At 36.7% G+C, this 15,057-nt stretch overlaps 1 protein-coding gene across 1 annotated transcript in view; it reads left to right on the top strand.

The window, feature by feature from the left end:
• Nucleotides 1–15,057, top strand: part of TBCK (TBC1 domain containing kinase) — an 88,628-nt gene that overhangs the window by 11,795 nt on the left and 61,776 nt on the right. The window contains exons 4-8 of the mRNA XM_053941502.1: nucleotides 10,053–10,167; nucleotides 11,671–11,744; nucleotides 12,735–12,876; nucleotides 13,380–13,440; nucleotides 14,728–14,789. Coding sequence (XP_053797477.1) covers nucleotides 10,053–10,167; nucleotides 11,671–11,744; nucleotides 12,735–12,876; nucleotides 13,380–13,440; nucleotides 14,728–14,789 — 454 coding nt within the window. The remainder of the gene's footprint in view (nucleotides 1–10,052; nucleotides 10,168–11,670; nucleotides 11,745–12,734; nucleotides 12,877–13,379; nucleotides 13,441–14,727; nucleotides 14,790–15,057) is intronic.

The following is a 15,057-nucleotide window of genomic DNA, read 5'->3' as shown; positions in this document are numbered from 1 at the left end:
ATTATTAATCCTAATGTTGATTTATGATAGTTGTCTTTAGCATAAAAATTGCTGTAGACTGTGAGAACAAGATGTGGTTAGTATATGGTTATTCTAACAAAATGCAGTGTTTGACACTTCATCCTGCTTCTAGAAAGAAAAAAAAAAAGGAAGAGTGAGCACTTGTTAGACTTACTTTATAGTGCATCCTTCTGCAAAGGGACTTTATTTTCTTAAGTGCAAGTACTTGCTTTTGGACTACTGAGCAATGTCTTCAAGGGAGCATTTGTCATGGATTAAGGATCAGACAGCTGGTTTATTTAGATGCATTGATATGCTTGCAAACATCTCTAATGTCCCTGTGGTTTGAGATTTGTTTCTTCTCTGCATATGGATATTCTCTTCTTGGGTGGGTAACTAAATAGGTACCAGGGTCTTGGATATTGTTGTGATGGGAGTGGAAGGCTGGGAGATCAGGCTAGTTTTAATGTTTCATTCATTGATTAGCAGTACACATCTTACTAAAGGTTGGCTCGTGCATATTGTTACTCATCACTCTGTAGACAGAACTGATACTTACTGTAAATTAGCTGTGAGTATCCAGTACCACGGGACTGGTGCTGTGCAGTCAACAGTGGCAGCTGTGGCCCTTGGTTCTTAAAAGTCTAGGTGGTGAAGCTTGAGAGCTCTTCAAGCAAAGCATGAACTGGCCTTTCTTCTACTATTATCTAATGCCTGACATTTTTATGTAATCAGCACTATCCAGCCTCTGCAAAGTATGATTTCTTGTACTTCCAGTAGTGCTTATTTTATGTTTTGCCAGTTATCCTTCCTATGCATTTGGGAGTATGTCCTGCATATTTAGAGTTGGTTCTGCTTTTCTTGCCCTTTAGTCTCACAAATTTTGGTGTGTGGTTTTCTCCTCCATGCAGCTGCAGCCCTCTCTATTTCCCTCTTTGGTGATCACATTTCTCTTATTGCTTTGAAGAAAATTTAGTATTAATTGTATGGTGATTGATAAATTCCTAATTTATAGTCACAGGCATCTGCTTTGTCTACACGTAAGTTTATGGTTAGCTCTCCAGATAGGTGTTTCCTGCCTGTTGTGATGATGTGCACTGGTTTATAGATCAAAGTGATGTACTTCCTAGCAGTTTTTGCAAGATCAGTTCTTAGCTGTGAAATTCCTAGCAGCGCCACTGCTTATTGGCCTAGTTGTCAAGTCCCTTTGATCATTTGAATTTGCAGGCTGGTCTTCTTGAAACTTCCCATTCTGTTTCACTTTTTAGCAATGTCTATACCATTTGTAGAGGGATCCAGATTTTTTGAGCTAAACACTAAAACATACTTAGCTAGGCTTTTGACCTTAGATATTTAGATTTTTTTTTAAATATGTTATGGCCAAGTTATTTGTTAAAGTAACACTGTTGCAACATGTAATTCACATAGAGTGCCTGGCTTTAGAAGTACAGTGCTGCAAGATTTGTTCATAGCTTTAAAAGTTTTGTTGAAAAATTTTGAAATGGGGGAGAAGGGGTTTTAATTAGGAAAGTGGCTTGTTAATAATGCTTAATCTCTCATAGAGATGCCAACAGAAATTAATTTTAAAAAAATCAATCCTGTCTGACTGCAAGGAGAGAATTATTTATTGATAGCTAGTTATGATTTCTAGAGCTGTCAGTTCTGTTTATACTGCCACACAGCTGCAACAACATTAATTGCATCAATAATTACCCTTCATTTTCAGCTTTTCTTTTAAAATTTTTAATTGATCAGGTTTTTCTGATCCACCTAGGGCACCACAGTAAAAATGAGGGAATCTGTCTCCTTCCCATCCATCATACATGAGGTTAGGGATCCATCACTTCTCTTGCAGTATGGAGGAGAAAGTCGGCATAGCTGATGTTAAGTAAAACTCTATTCTCATGCCATAGATATAGGTCTTCCTTAAAAATAAAGTAAAATATGCAGTTGTACATTATAACCTCAAATGGGAGAAAGCACTCCTATGATCTTAAAATGTCAGATCAATACCTTGCCTTCAGTTGCAGCAGGGAAAATTGATATAGTATCAATCAATGTACGGCTTTTTAAAGGTGCATGCATTTGTTCAGAGGAATCCGAAAGAAAGCAAAAACTTTTTGGAGATCTGACCTCAATTGTTCTTAATAACTTTTTATGAGATCACTCCTTTTGGAAATGGAGAGAAGAATGTGAGATGTGTTGTTTCCTTCAATGAAATTTTGGCCTTTTGACATATACAAGTACGTGTATATAATGCTATTGAAGCTACTTCTTTATTGTATATTTTGAGGTCATTGTCTTGTTTTCCCCCCTGTTAGGTCTTGTTCTTTTATTGTCACCTGTGCATCTAGTTCTATAATGTTACTCAGAGTGTATAGTCAGTGGTAAGAATGCTGAGTCTCTGATCGGGTTTTAAATCGGGGCTCCTTTACCTAATTTTTGTATCTGGTGATTGAAATCATTTATTTCACTGCACTTTTTAGTCCAATGTTAAGTATCACTATTACATCTTTGACATATGAGTTAGCTGAGGCTAAGATGCAGAAAAAACTTTTAAAACGTTGATCGGGGCAAGATCAAAAACTAGGAATGTGGATTGTCTTTCCTATTCTGTGCATTAAACAGGATGGCACTAGACGTTTCATTAAAGTACCACTTTATAAGGTGTACTTACTTTTCAAAACTACTTTTTTCATTTGCTCTCCATTTTTTTGGATGAATGCTGGATGTCCAAAAGAAATTAAGGTGCAATGTTTAAAAATTTTTGGTTTATGGCTTAAATCATGCAAAGTGATAATGATCTGAAAAATCACTGGTCTGATAAAATTGTTGTATTCAATCTGCTCTGTATATAAAGTTGTTCTTTATCTGTGCTTTCATCTATTGTTTCATGGGACTTTTATCATACATTACAAGTTGAGACCTTCATAAAAGTGTAACATCATCTGAGTTGCTTTTAAAGTCATGCTTGAACTTTAAAAAAGGAATGAAAGGGCTTTCTGAGTTTCCTCAGGTGAGCGATGAACTTGTTGAAGATATCCTGTGTGAAATAGCCTTGTGAATGAGTTTTAGAGACTTCTGAGGACTCTGTCTATAAAATTCTTTTTTTTGTGTGTGTGTCTTATTCTCTGTTTGTTGCATTCCTTTCCAGTTCATTTCATTCTGGTAATGTGAATGCATTTCCAAGTAAATTGGCAGTGTTTACAATCTTGGTCCCCAGTGCCATTTTTTAATCAAACACATAATAAAGTGCTAAATAAACCAATCCCACCTGCATCAAACTCTTTATGTTCTGTATAGGGTATTTTGTAATTTATTTACCCAGGAAGACCCAATTTATCTGCACATCTGGTTTTCAACCCAGTTCTGCTTTTTATCCCGTTTTCCAGCTGGTTGATTGAGGAATAAGGAGGTCAGATGGCTTTCTTGAGGTCAGTGTAGGGATTGTCTCAGCTGAGATTATACCCAAACTTTATCCTTTGCTGAACCATTTGGCCACACCACTTCTAACCAGTCTATCCACATTGTTGGCAGTAATGGAACTAACTGCAAATGTCATTTTCTTTTGTTTTATAGTTTTGCATGTATTGAAATATTGTCACTTTTATGAGTTCAGAAACATTACATCTGTTCACAACCTGGTTCCCTTTCACTTTGAACAGATGTGATTTTTTGTGATGAATCTCCTTCCTGGATTCCAAATGTGTATTAGTTTCACAAGTTCAGGGATAGTGATTGATGACGTTGCTGGTTTGTGTTGCTCTGGTGTGCTTCCTCAGGGCAGACCCTGTCTGACACTCTGCTTTGGGAGAGGAACCCATGTTTTCTTTCACTCCTGTGTATCAGTGCTACAAGCTTCGCAAGACTCCTGCTTGTTGAGGTTCTCTTCCTTTAGAGTTGACTTTTTACAGGAATATGACAATGTTAAAACAAGATGCACCGATTTAATGAAGGACTTACTTAAGCATGCATTGCAGTGTATGTACCCATGAACTGTAAGTCTGAGGAAAGAGAAACTTAGAAACATGGTATCATCAGCATACTCTTGCTCTGTTTGGTCTTGCTCTGCCTTCCTAAGAGAAGTCATGACTTAGTACTAATCCACATACACATCTCTAGTACCTACAAAATTACAGGACTCTGTGCAGTTAAGTAGATGATGAGGAGGCTTGCTTTCTGATACCAGTCCTGTTTTGTTTTCAGATTCTGTTAGGGCCTCTGTTCACTTCACTTGATGAAACGTGCTTATTCAAAATAGTCCATTAAGTACTGAATGTACTTCCCAGGCACAGCTTTCTTCCTTTTAAAAACTGGATTGGGAGCTCTGTGTTGACTGATACAAAAGCATAAAAGGAAATTAAACTTACAACTGGCCATAACCAGTTAAAAATACCACAAATATATTTGAAACAGCCAGAAAAATTTCTCCTTTCCTCAAGATTTTGCTCCTACCTTCATTTTGCTCCAGCCTGCTGTTTTTGCTGTACAGGTCCTGCTGTACAGGGACATAAATGTGATGGGTTGACACTAGCCAGATGCCAGTGCACCTACAAGAGGTAGCAGGATTGATGCCCACATTCTTCACCAACAATTAATTATTGCAAAACCAGCACAAACTCTATGTACTGATTACCTACACTGTAATAGCTGCCTCTGCATCAAAAGGGGAGATGATGTAGTCTAGAAGGAAGGACAGAACACAGTAAGAAGACAGGAAGATCTTTTGAGATACTCAATTACTCTTTTCAGTGCTACAGTAAAATAGTTTAATATGAAAAGACAGAGAAGATGTATTTCCAATTTATGCCATGAATGCACTTCTCTTAAAAATAATGGAGTGAATTTGTGTGCGGATTGGCATTGATTTTCCTTTAAACTGGAGGGAAACTGGATTTTCCTTTAAACCTGTAACTTCCATTATATTGACATGAATGCTGAAAATTCATCACTCCATTGTTTCTTTTCTCATGTTGGAATTTTTTTGATCAGACAGTTTAATAAGTCAAGCCTCCTGACCCCACCCGTCTCTGATTTCCAACTGTGTGATCTGCAGTCCTCTTGTTCTTCAGTATTCAATATGTCATGCATGAAGTAGTTTTTATTTTCCCTTCAGCAGTCTGTGGTGTATGTAGCAACTACCATGCTGCTGGCTGTCAAATGCATTTTTCCACAATTGGTTTTCCTATTCCAGAGTCAAGCAATGATAAAATAACAAGGAGATTTTACCAACAGAATTCTTGATGGCTGTGGAATGCCACAGGATCTAGTAGATGATTTTACCAGACATGATGCTCAGGAGGCAAACTTTTGTTTCACTCAGAAGAAATCTTGGATTAGAGGAAGTTGGAAGCCAGGAAAATATCATATGTGCTTGCTCTGTATTCCCTTTCTCCTAGGCATCTACCTGCTTTTTTTTAATTTTTTTTTTTTTAAAAGGATAGTGGTCTGAAATAATTTCTAGTCTGAGCTAATATGACTATTTTTAGGATTTGGAAGACCAGTAATTTTGTTTAAAATGGAAATAATTAATTGCAATAAATTGTTTGTTCCTAGAGCAGCCTGTCTTGGAGTCCAGTTCCCACTTCTGCAAGCAGCTGCATTATCATTCCCATTAATTACAAACTAGAAGTTAAAAATTCGCCACTTAAACTGAATAATATATAGATAATATTGTCGGGGTTATTTTAGCAGGAATTGAGGCATACCACATTTTTGTCATAAAGTTTTTGATTTCTAAATAAAGCAATTATTTTGTTTGATCTTGTGTTTCTGTTGACTATGGCTTAGGCAGTTCTAATCAACACTTTCTTCCCAGGTACTGCTGAGTCCCTACGGGGTGAGTATGCTCACCCTTAGCTCTCCGATACCCTGATTGTTTTCAGGGCTTATTGTCTTTACTTGCTTCCTGATAATCCATCTTTCTCACTCTCTCTGCTAAAATCTGATCCTTTTGAAAAAGGTAAGACTCTGGGTATGCCAACTTCTTCTAGTACTATCCCTTTCACCCTGGCCCAGAAGCTGTTCTCATTCGGATCAGGGAGCATAGTGGGTGCACTAAGAAGCTTTTCTTCCCCACCCAACCTGTCTGAATCCAAACATGACAACAGTCTCCTAAGCAAACTGATTATTTCATCAGTGGGTTTGCAGAACCACAAGAGATTGAAACTCTGCTGAAACATCTGTTTCCTGACAGGTTAGGTTCATTATTCCTGAATAAACTTCCAGAAAATGTTTTTGTGTCCTTAACAATAAGAACTCAATAGATGGAGATCAGGCTGGCTGCTAAGTGGAAAAGGTAATGTTTTTTGTGAAGGCACAATGCAGCCACCTGTGTACTATTACAGTGTGGAAATTAGTCATTTGTCTGGTATAGCTTTTGGTCTGACAAGTTCTGGAGGTAATAAAACAATCCTCCTTTTTGTGGCTTTTTAAGTCGACTTCCCTTCTCTCTCCACCCACAAATGCCATGCACATGCCTCTTAACCATGCTGGGTTTTGTACTGTTGGCTGAACTTGTTCATATCAACTTGTAGAGATCTTTTTTCCCTCATCATATTTACAGGATGGATCTGAGGGAGGAATACAGTTCTCCTGAGTGCTTCCTTTTCTATGCATTCAAGTTATATGCCCCAAATCTGGTATTGGTTTTAATCCTTACAGTCTTTTAATTCATGATTTCTAGTATGAAGGAACACAAAATGACTGCTTTTCATGGCTGGTTCTTCTCCAAACCAGGACAACCATTGAATTTAACCAGTTTGATTTTTATACCTGTGTGCAATCCTTTCTCTTGAAGAGAAGAATGAATAGACAGCTGAGTAGATTGGTATTTAGACTGAGGATTAAAATGCAGACAGCTTCTTGAATATGTGTTCCTTTGGCAAAGAATTTTGTTTCTTTTCTTGCTGGTGGGGAGGAAAATAACCTTAAAACAAGTCTTTTTGGAAGAGCTAGGAAATTCCAGTGCATCTCACAGTTTTGCTTTTACTTGCTGCATCCTATAGTATTGCCTTAAGCAGGGGAGTGATTTGTTTTGCTGTAATATGAAGTCACAACCATGATCATCAGCTGTTGAGATGAAGAGGCAGCTTCATGCCGCACAGCTGCCATTATGGCCCTCCTTAGGTCCATGGTGTGATTGGTGTCAAACCTGCCACACTTATATTTGGCAACTTCGTCTCCTGTGTTGTTTCTAGTGCTTTTGCTGTTGTTTTTTTTCTCAGCCTCCTGCTAAAGGAGGGTACTGATACCTCTGCAGTTCAAGAGACCCAATAGTTAAAAAGGGCTACATTTATTGTAGTTCAACAGTAGCTAGTCTATTGAAAAACAGACTTCCAGCTAATTGACAAAAAAGTTTCTGAATGTGCTCAGAGCTTCCCACCAGCACTAGATTTTTATAAGTGTCCTCCTCATTTTGAACAACATTTTCTTTTTCTGTTTACGGGGGCTTTTTCAAAGTCAAGTTACACTGCAGCCTGGAAGCAGCTTTAGGAGTGTGCCTTCTGCATTTGCCGAAGGCCGATGCAATGCTTGCGGTGTTGACAGTGGCTGTAGAAACTGGGACAGAGCTGAGGCCCACTGAAGCAAGGGGACAACCTTGGTAGTGATCTCCAGTGAGGCTGGGAACATCTGCTGAACTTGGCCTTGGGGAGTATAAAGGAGAGAAATCTCTTGAGCTTGATAACAGCAGTAAGTGTAGGTGTCAGGTCCTTTGGAATTAAATGCAAATCTCATGGGTTGTAACCACACCATGTGTTTTCCCTAATAAATAAGAGCTACACAAGGTGCGGCAGCACAATGCAGAGCTTGCTATACAGAGTTCTCTCTCTGCTGAACGACCAGTGTGAGGTACTTGGCTCAACACTTCTGCCCAGCAGGATGGCATCAAGAGCTTAAGAGCACTGAGCATTGAATGCACATTGAAAAATAGTTACCACTCCTGTGTTCCTGGTCGTTGGAATGATGGGAAGGGTTTATCTTGAAGAGCAAAGAATCCCAAAGCAGTATTTTCATGTATTTGCCCGAGTTTTGGGATGTTTTTTAATGAATTGCAAGAGAACATGGAGAATAAATGGGTGTGTGAGGCCCCCTGGTGCCAGCAGAGCACACTGCCTGCCTCCAGCAAACAGCTACCAAATTTCACTTTTATTAATTGTTACTTCTGTTTTTTTTCTTTAATATGCCATATTTACTTTTTTTTTTAACACAGACAAACAATGTTTAGGCTAGAATACCTCGTGATGTACTAATTGTTCACGTACAATTGTTTCCTTACTGGAAACATGAATATTCCATCTTTTATTTTTCATGTTTTGTTTTACAAAACTGGGCAGAAAATGAGAGAGGGGATTCTGTTTGCCACCATTATTCCTAGTATTTGCATCGAAGGCAAAAAAAATATACAAGAAAGCTGCAGACTTGTAATTTTTTTTTTACTACATTCATATTTCTGCCCAAGAATGACTGAGAGGAAAGGTACACAGCTAATAGGGTCTGATGCTGTGGTGTATTTAACTTGTGGGTGGGAGGAGCTAAATGCCTGTGAGGTTTAGTTTTGGTTTTGTGGTTATTAGCCATGAGGTTTTGATCAAATTGCTAAGACCTTGAGAATCACTTTCAAATACTATGATCTAAGATACAGCAGCATGGACATGTTAGAATCTATGCCCTTTGTGCTTAAAATTTATCTTAAAAGTATATATTCACAACTATTGTGAATTAGTACAGAGCTCTTCTAGGAAAAAGGGGAGAATCTAGAGAATAGCTCCATTCAGGGTAACTTAGTCATGGCTTTTTTCAGTATTTCTGTGTTGCACTAGTCTCAGAATTTGTTGTGTGACTTTTGTCAAAACCTAGCTATTTACTCTTGTAAAACAAATTTTTGTCATTCCATCAGATATGAATAGAAGCTGATGAAGTTGAATAAATAAATTACTTTTGGTGTTTAGTCAGATAGTTGGCTTGTTGCTGTCATCAGACTGAAATACTCCTTCTCATTTTTCAGTTACACAAGTTTTTAATAAGCAAGAGAACGTGGTGAATATCCTCCAGAAGGCTTGTATGTTATGTGTTAAGACTTGTATGTTGTATGTTATTCTTTAGCAATGAAATACAAAAAAAAAGAAAAAAAAAAAAGGATGTAAAGTTAGGTCTTTATAAGCAGATATGCTTTGATTTTTGGACATTGTGTAAAAACCAGTGCCTGCAGAGGAAAAGCTACCAAAAAGACCTGAAATGGCTGAGGGGGAGTGGACAGAATGAGGAAGAATAGAAAGTTAAATGGAATCTCTCTAGGTGACATGAGACATGAGATCTGTGTTTTTTGTTTTTATTTAGAGTGCACTTTGGAAGCCTTTTATGGTGATCTGTACAAATGCCTGACCAGTTATTCACAGAAACTCCTCTTTAAGACTATCAGTCTATGGAGGAAATGGTATTTTTTGTCAAAATACGTAATTATGTCAAAATGTTTTGCATGGTAAGCTTTGTTGTTTCTTTACAAAGATGGTAAGGTTGTTATTCCCAAGGTTGTAAAACAAAATGTGTTGAAAATGCAGATTTCTGCCTTTTTTTTTTCTTATTTTAGATTTTGAGATGGCTGAAGACTATAGGTCCAATCTAGTTAGGCCTCTCTGCTATCTTTGAATGAGCTCTAGTTACTGAGTTTTGAAAACCTTTTGTTCAGGTGAAATTTTTTTAAGAATATCAGTAGGAGACTTAAAAAGAGCAAATAAAAATAAGAGCAGGTTGAGATTTCTTATTTCCCGATTAGGTGAGTTTCTGTTGAAGAGAGTATTTTGTACTTTGTCAGCATTTTCTACACTTCCTAAGGACCAGTTCAGTGTGAAGAAACCTAGTTGTGGAATTTTGAGAAGATGTGTGTATGGCACTGAACATACCCCACCATATTCAATGCTGGTCCCTTAAACTGTTCTGGAATTGTAAATGTCTCACTTTTATTTGGAATATCTGTGGAACACTACATTTTTACAGATTAAAAAGGAAAGCATTCACTATAACATGTTGTTGGTTTGTTTGGTTTTTTTCAGTTCTTCAAGGATCTTATGCATAGCATATGAGGTTTTGCAAGGTTTGCAATATATGAATAAGCATGGAATGGTCCACCGAGCACTCTCCCCTTGCAATATTCTTTTGGATCGAAAGGTACAGGAATAAATCTAGGGGTTTGGTTGCTGCTAACAAGTGCTGTGCTTTGTCATAGATGGAGACTGGACAGTCAGAGTCCTTTCAATGGGGAAAAAAATTGTAGCTCTGGAAAGTTGTTTGATTTGTTTATTTTTTTAAACTACAATTTTCCCTCATTTCTTAAGTTTCAAATGTTTTGCCAAATTTATTTTTCTATTCTATCCCAAACCACACTTTTTCTCTCTTCTCAAAGTGGTAATTTAAGTCCACTTGTCATCATTCATTACTCACAAAACCTTCCTAGCTATTTTAATAGAAGGATACTTCTCATGGCTAATTAGCTGTCAGTAATATTTCTTGTGTTCCATGGTGATATGATACTTGCCTTTTAAGAAACCAAGATTTTTTTTGTTCATGTTAAAATATTCAAATTTAAGTATCTGTCAATTCTGTTACCACAGAGTATTGAGTTGGCAGAGAGGAATACAATTTATGGTCATAAAAGTTGAGAGAAATTAATAGTTGCTGTTGTCCTCAGAGCAGTTTCTTCATCAGAACCAGCAGCTAAAGAGTTTAACCTATCTGTATAACTCTTCTGTCAATCCTTTTTTACTCAGTTTTGGTAGAATAACTAGATCCTCCCCTTGGAAGACAAAGAAAGGAGAGGACAAAAATAAGGAACACCAAAAAGAAGGAACACACGTAATTTTATATGCTTGTAAACAAATGAAAATCATAATAATGCTCTAACATGCAAAAGTACTCTAGGATTTTAAGATACTCGTAAAATCAATAAAAGAACAGAAGAATGCTGTGAGACAATAAACTTCTAAGCTCTTTCCTGCCCTTAGAAAGCTTTCTGATGTAGCCTTCTCTGTTGCACCATCTGGAGGCTGGCTGAGTGTAATTCAATATTCAGCAGAAATAAGGCTTCAGTTTAACTTCTATGCCTAATTTTTTGTTGTTTGGGTGTTAGCTTTCTGTCTTCACAAATAAAAAGAAAGTACCTGGAAAAACTGTTTAAAATACGTATTAATACTGTTCAGGAGAGCAAGATGGTAATGAATAGATGGGAGGTCTGCAGAAGCAAGGCTGGGTAAAGGAAAGAGCTGTGGGAATATTAGTCATGTTTAGGGAGTTCTGGGAGTCAAACAGGATTTTGAACAGCTTTCAATCAGAAAAAATGTTCAGTGGAGTATTTAAGCCTTTTTAATTTACTGAAAATAATGCTGTAGCTTAAAAAGTTCTGATGTGGTCCAAGGAAAGTGATTTACTTAATGCTCTTGAGAAGTAAAAGCATTAGAAATAAACACCTCTTTAACATGCATAAAAGATGCATAACTTCTGCATAAGAGATGAGGCAGCAACATAAGAAGGTGCTTTTTGTAGGTTTCTGTCCTCTGACAGCTAATGCAGTTTGAAATTATTTTTTAATTTTGTTTTTACCTTTTTTTAACTTGAACACAGACTCTTCCAATGTTGGATTCTGCTGCTCTTGATCATTTATTTTTCCCTTTGCAGGGACACGTGAAGTTGGCTAAATTTGGACTCTACCACATGACTGCTCAGGGTGTTGATGTTGATTTTCCTATAGGGTAAGGATGTAGCTACGCAATACAAATATATCAGAGACTCAATTTTTCAGGAAATAAATCGTATTTAGATCACCCCTTATACAGAAGCTTCTGAAAATATCACTAAAGAGATTGCCATCTGACTAGGTGAGATGAATGAAAAATAGAGAATGTGTACCATGCCAGCATGTTAGCCTAACTCTGTGATGCGAGTCTTTATTCCCTAGATTTGCCTTCAGATACTAATATTTCCCTATGACTTGGATTCCTAATTTCAAATTTAGGAAAATGCACAATCAGTGCTTCACTGTTGCCCACCAATGTACAGTTTCTATCTCTTTATAATTATATGATTAATTTTCAAGTGATCATACTGTATTACAAACCACTGCTTTGTTGCAGTGAGATTTTTGTCACTTTTTGGTTTTTGAGGTATCATGTTGTTTCAAATTAAATACTGTGCTGATTCTTAAACACATGGCCAAAAGGAACTGATGTTTCCTTTCAAAACGTGATTGCATACTGTTTTAGGTATTATACTGAAGTGTTGACAAAAAGAATAGTGAAAATATTATTTTAAAATCGTCTAGTAGAAGGTAATATATGTCCTTAATGCTTTTTGTTACTTTTTTTTGCAAATTCAAAAGTTATTTGATGGGAATACACTATCAGTGGAAACCGACTGCCACCTTCCCAAAGTATGAGCCTAGGATACACTTATTTAACATCCTAATGCTGAAACTCAATCTGTGTTTTCCCTAAGATATGTAAATATACCACTTTGAAAGCTGAGGTTTTGTTTCACAAAATGACAGAGCTAGTGATTGGGATTTGACCTTTTCTGTAGTAAACACTAAGCTGGAGTGAAATTTTGCTGTGATGTGTAGATTTTGACTGAATAAAATAGGCAGTATTCTGGTTTCTCAGAATGCCAAATTATTCTGATTGTGTAATGGGAAGTCACACTTTTTGGACAGAAGGATAGTATCTAATGTTGCTACATCTTTCTAGGTACCCATCATATCTGGCACCTGAAGTAATTGCACAGGGAATAGGCAAACCAAGTGATCACACCCAGTGTGAGAAGCCTCTGCCTTCTGGCCCTAAATCAGATCTATGGTCTCTTGGTATAATATTATTTGAGCTTTGCATGGTATGTAAAAGAATAATTCTCTTGATTTTGACTTGATTTTGGGGAAGAGTTTCATTAACTTGATTGCTCTTGAATGTGGGGTTAATGACACCCTGCCCATCACCCAAACCCACATATCAGAATATGCTAGCATTCCTACCTGGACAGTACTGGTTGTTCAAGGAATAGCATGTATTTCAGTATGTAGGATACTTGGTATATGTGTTAACTATGAAGGATAGTTACCTGTGGAGCCACAAGAATTTGGCTGCAAGGCAGTTCCATTTAGGAGAAGTTATCAGTGATACATATTTGCTATATCATGATGTGAAACTGTTTCTGACATAGTTGGGATAAATAAGGGTTTTTGTTCTTACATATAGTTTTGATATGTCTAAAATTCACATGTGGAAGCTTATTTCACTGGTTTTGTATAAAGATGGGATACAGTGTTATCTAAATGTTTTCATGTAGTAACTGTTTCTTTCAAATTCAAGTGTAATTTGACTTTGTTGTTTTTTTAGGGGAGAAAGTTATTTCAGAGTTTGGAGATTGCAGAAAGATTGAAATTTATACTTATGTTAGGTAAGTAGCACAAAATCAATTTTTCAAATTTCCAAGCAGCTCTATGATTAAGAGCTTTACAAGACTAATCAGCTTGTGATGGTCAGACCTAAAGCACTTTACCTTTGTCATCTTTCATCTACAGATTTAAATAGACATTTGTAGAGTGTTGCTTCTCTAGGGAAAATATGGAGCTGGATGCCAGGGAAAAAAACTTGGGAAGAGCTGGCAGTATATTGGAGTAAGGGCAAACTATTAAAGAAAAATAAAAGACAAGAAAACATCCTCAAGAATGATGGTTGTTTTCCTGGTTATTTGTTGGTTTGTGTTGTAGGAGGTTTCTGAAATGAGTTAGGAATTGAGGAAAACTATCTCCTACAATGGCTGTGTAGTAATGGCCAAGTAGGGAGAAGCAGGACTCAAATAGGAAGACCGAAATAGAGATGAGAAGTACTTTAGTGAACTCAGGCTTTTGTCTCTGGTTTCACCTTCAAAATATAAAACATCACTGCACCAGTGAATTTTGGCTTAATGTAGATGAGTCCAGAAGTGGGACTATCCTTGCAGTTTTTAAAACTTGATTTCTGGTGGTGTTTATGTATAAACCATGGGAAGGGGAAAGGCATGAGTTTGCAAATTGAAGCAGTAAGTTATCATTATCCAGAGCAAACAGCAATACTGTTAAAATTAATTGCTCTCAGGAGAAATATCTTTTTCATTCAGCAGCTAGCGCTTGAGTGCTGAAATTCTGACTGCTTTGGGGATTTGGTAACAAGGCTTCCTGAGGCATCTCCATACACTTCAATCTGAATTCAAGTTGTTGGTTTATCTGCTGAAAAGCATTCAGGTCTTGACTTGGGAATTATTTGTTCAATAAAGTAGTGCCAAGAAATTCTAAAATACTGCTAATATTATCTGCAAGGAGCAACAGAGCCAAAAATTACTTCAAGATTCATGTAGGTACCCTTGAGTTCTTCCAAGGATTTATTTTTTAAATTTTTTTATTTATAAGTTGAAAGACTGTTTTACTTTATTTGGCAGAGACTGACACTCTGGACTAGGCCTGTAAATAGATACTCACTGTTACCTTCGATGTGCTACTTAACTTTCCTAGGCTTCTGTCTGCATAGGTTAGAAAAATTTTCATTTCTGATTTTGATAATTCACTTTCAAGTGATGTGGCAGCATCAGTAAAAAGCCAAAATTAAGTGCTTTTTATTTGCGTCGGCATTTATCTGTTATCCTATTTAATTGTTATCACTTTATTAATAATCTTTAACTTTTTGTTGTTCTGTTTGTTTTCCAAAGGCTGTGTAGATGATATTGTAACTGTATTGGCTGAAGAACATGGTTGCCTTGATATTATTAAGGTTTGTGAAACTCATTTGCTCTTCTATGCTGTCTTACCCAGAATATTTTATTATTGCTGCATAGTATTTTGCATATTTATTTTTTTAATTCATTTGGTCACTTACTGTATTGCAGTATGATGAAAAATTTTTAAGTCCAAAGTACATATCTAAGATCCTTTCAAATAGCCAGCACTGGTAATATTGCTTCTTAAAATTGCTGTCAGTCTCAGTAAATGTTAACACTGAATAGTTTAAAAAGCTATAAATTTTCTTTAAAGTTTTGGTG

The sequence above is a fragment of the Vidua chalybeata genome, chromosome 4, assembly GCF_026979565.1.
Source record: "Vidua chalybeata isolate OUT-0048 chromosome 4, bVidCha1 merged haplotype, whole genome shotgun sequence".
Lineage (NCBI taxonomy): Eukaryota > Metazoa > Chordata > Aves > Passeriformes > Viduidae > Vidua > Vidua chalybeata.
This window is presented reverse-complemented; position numbering and strand designations above follow the sequence as displayed.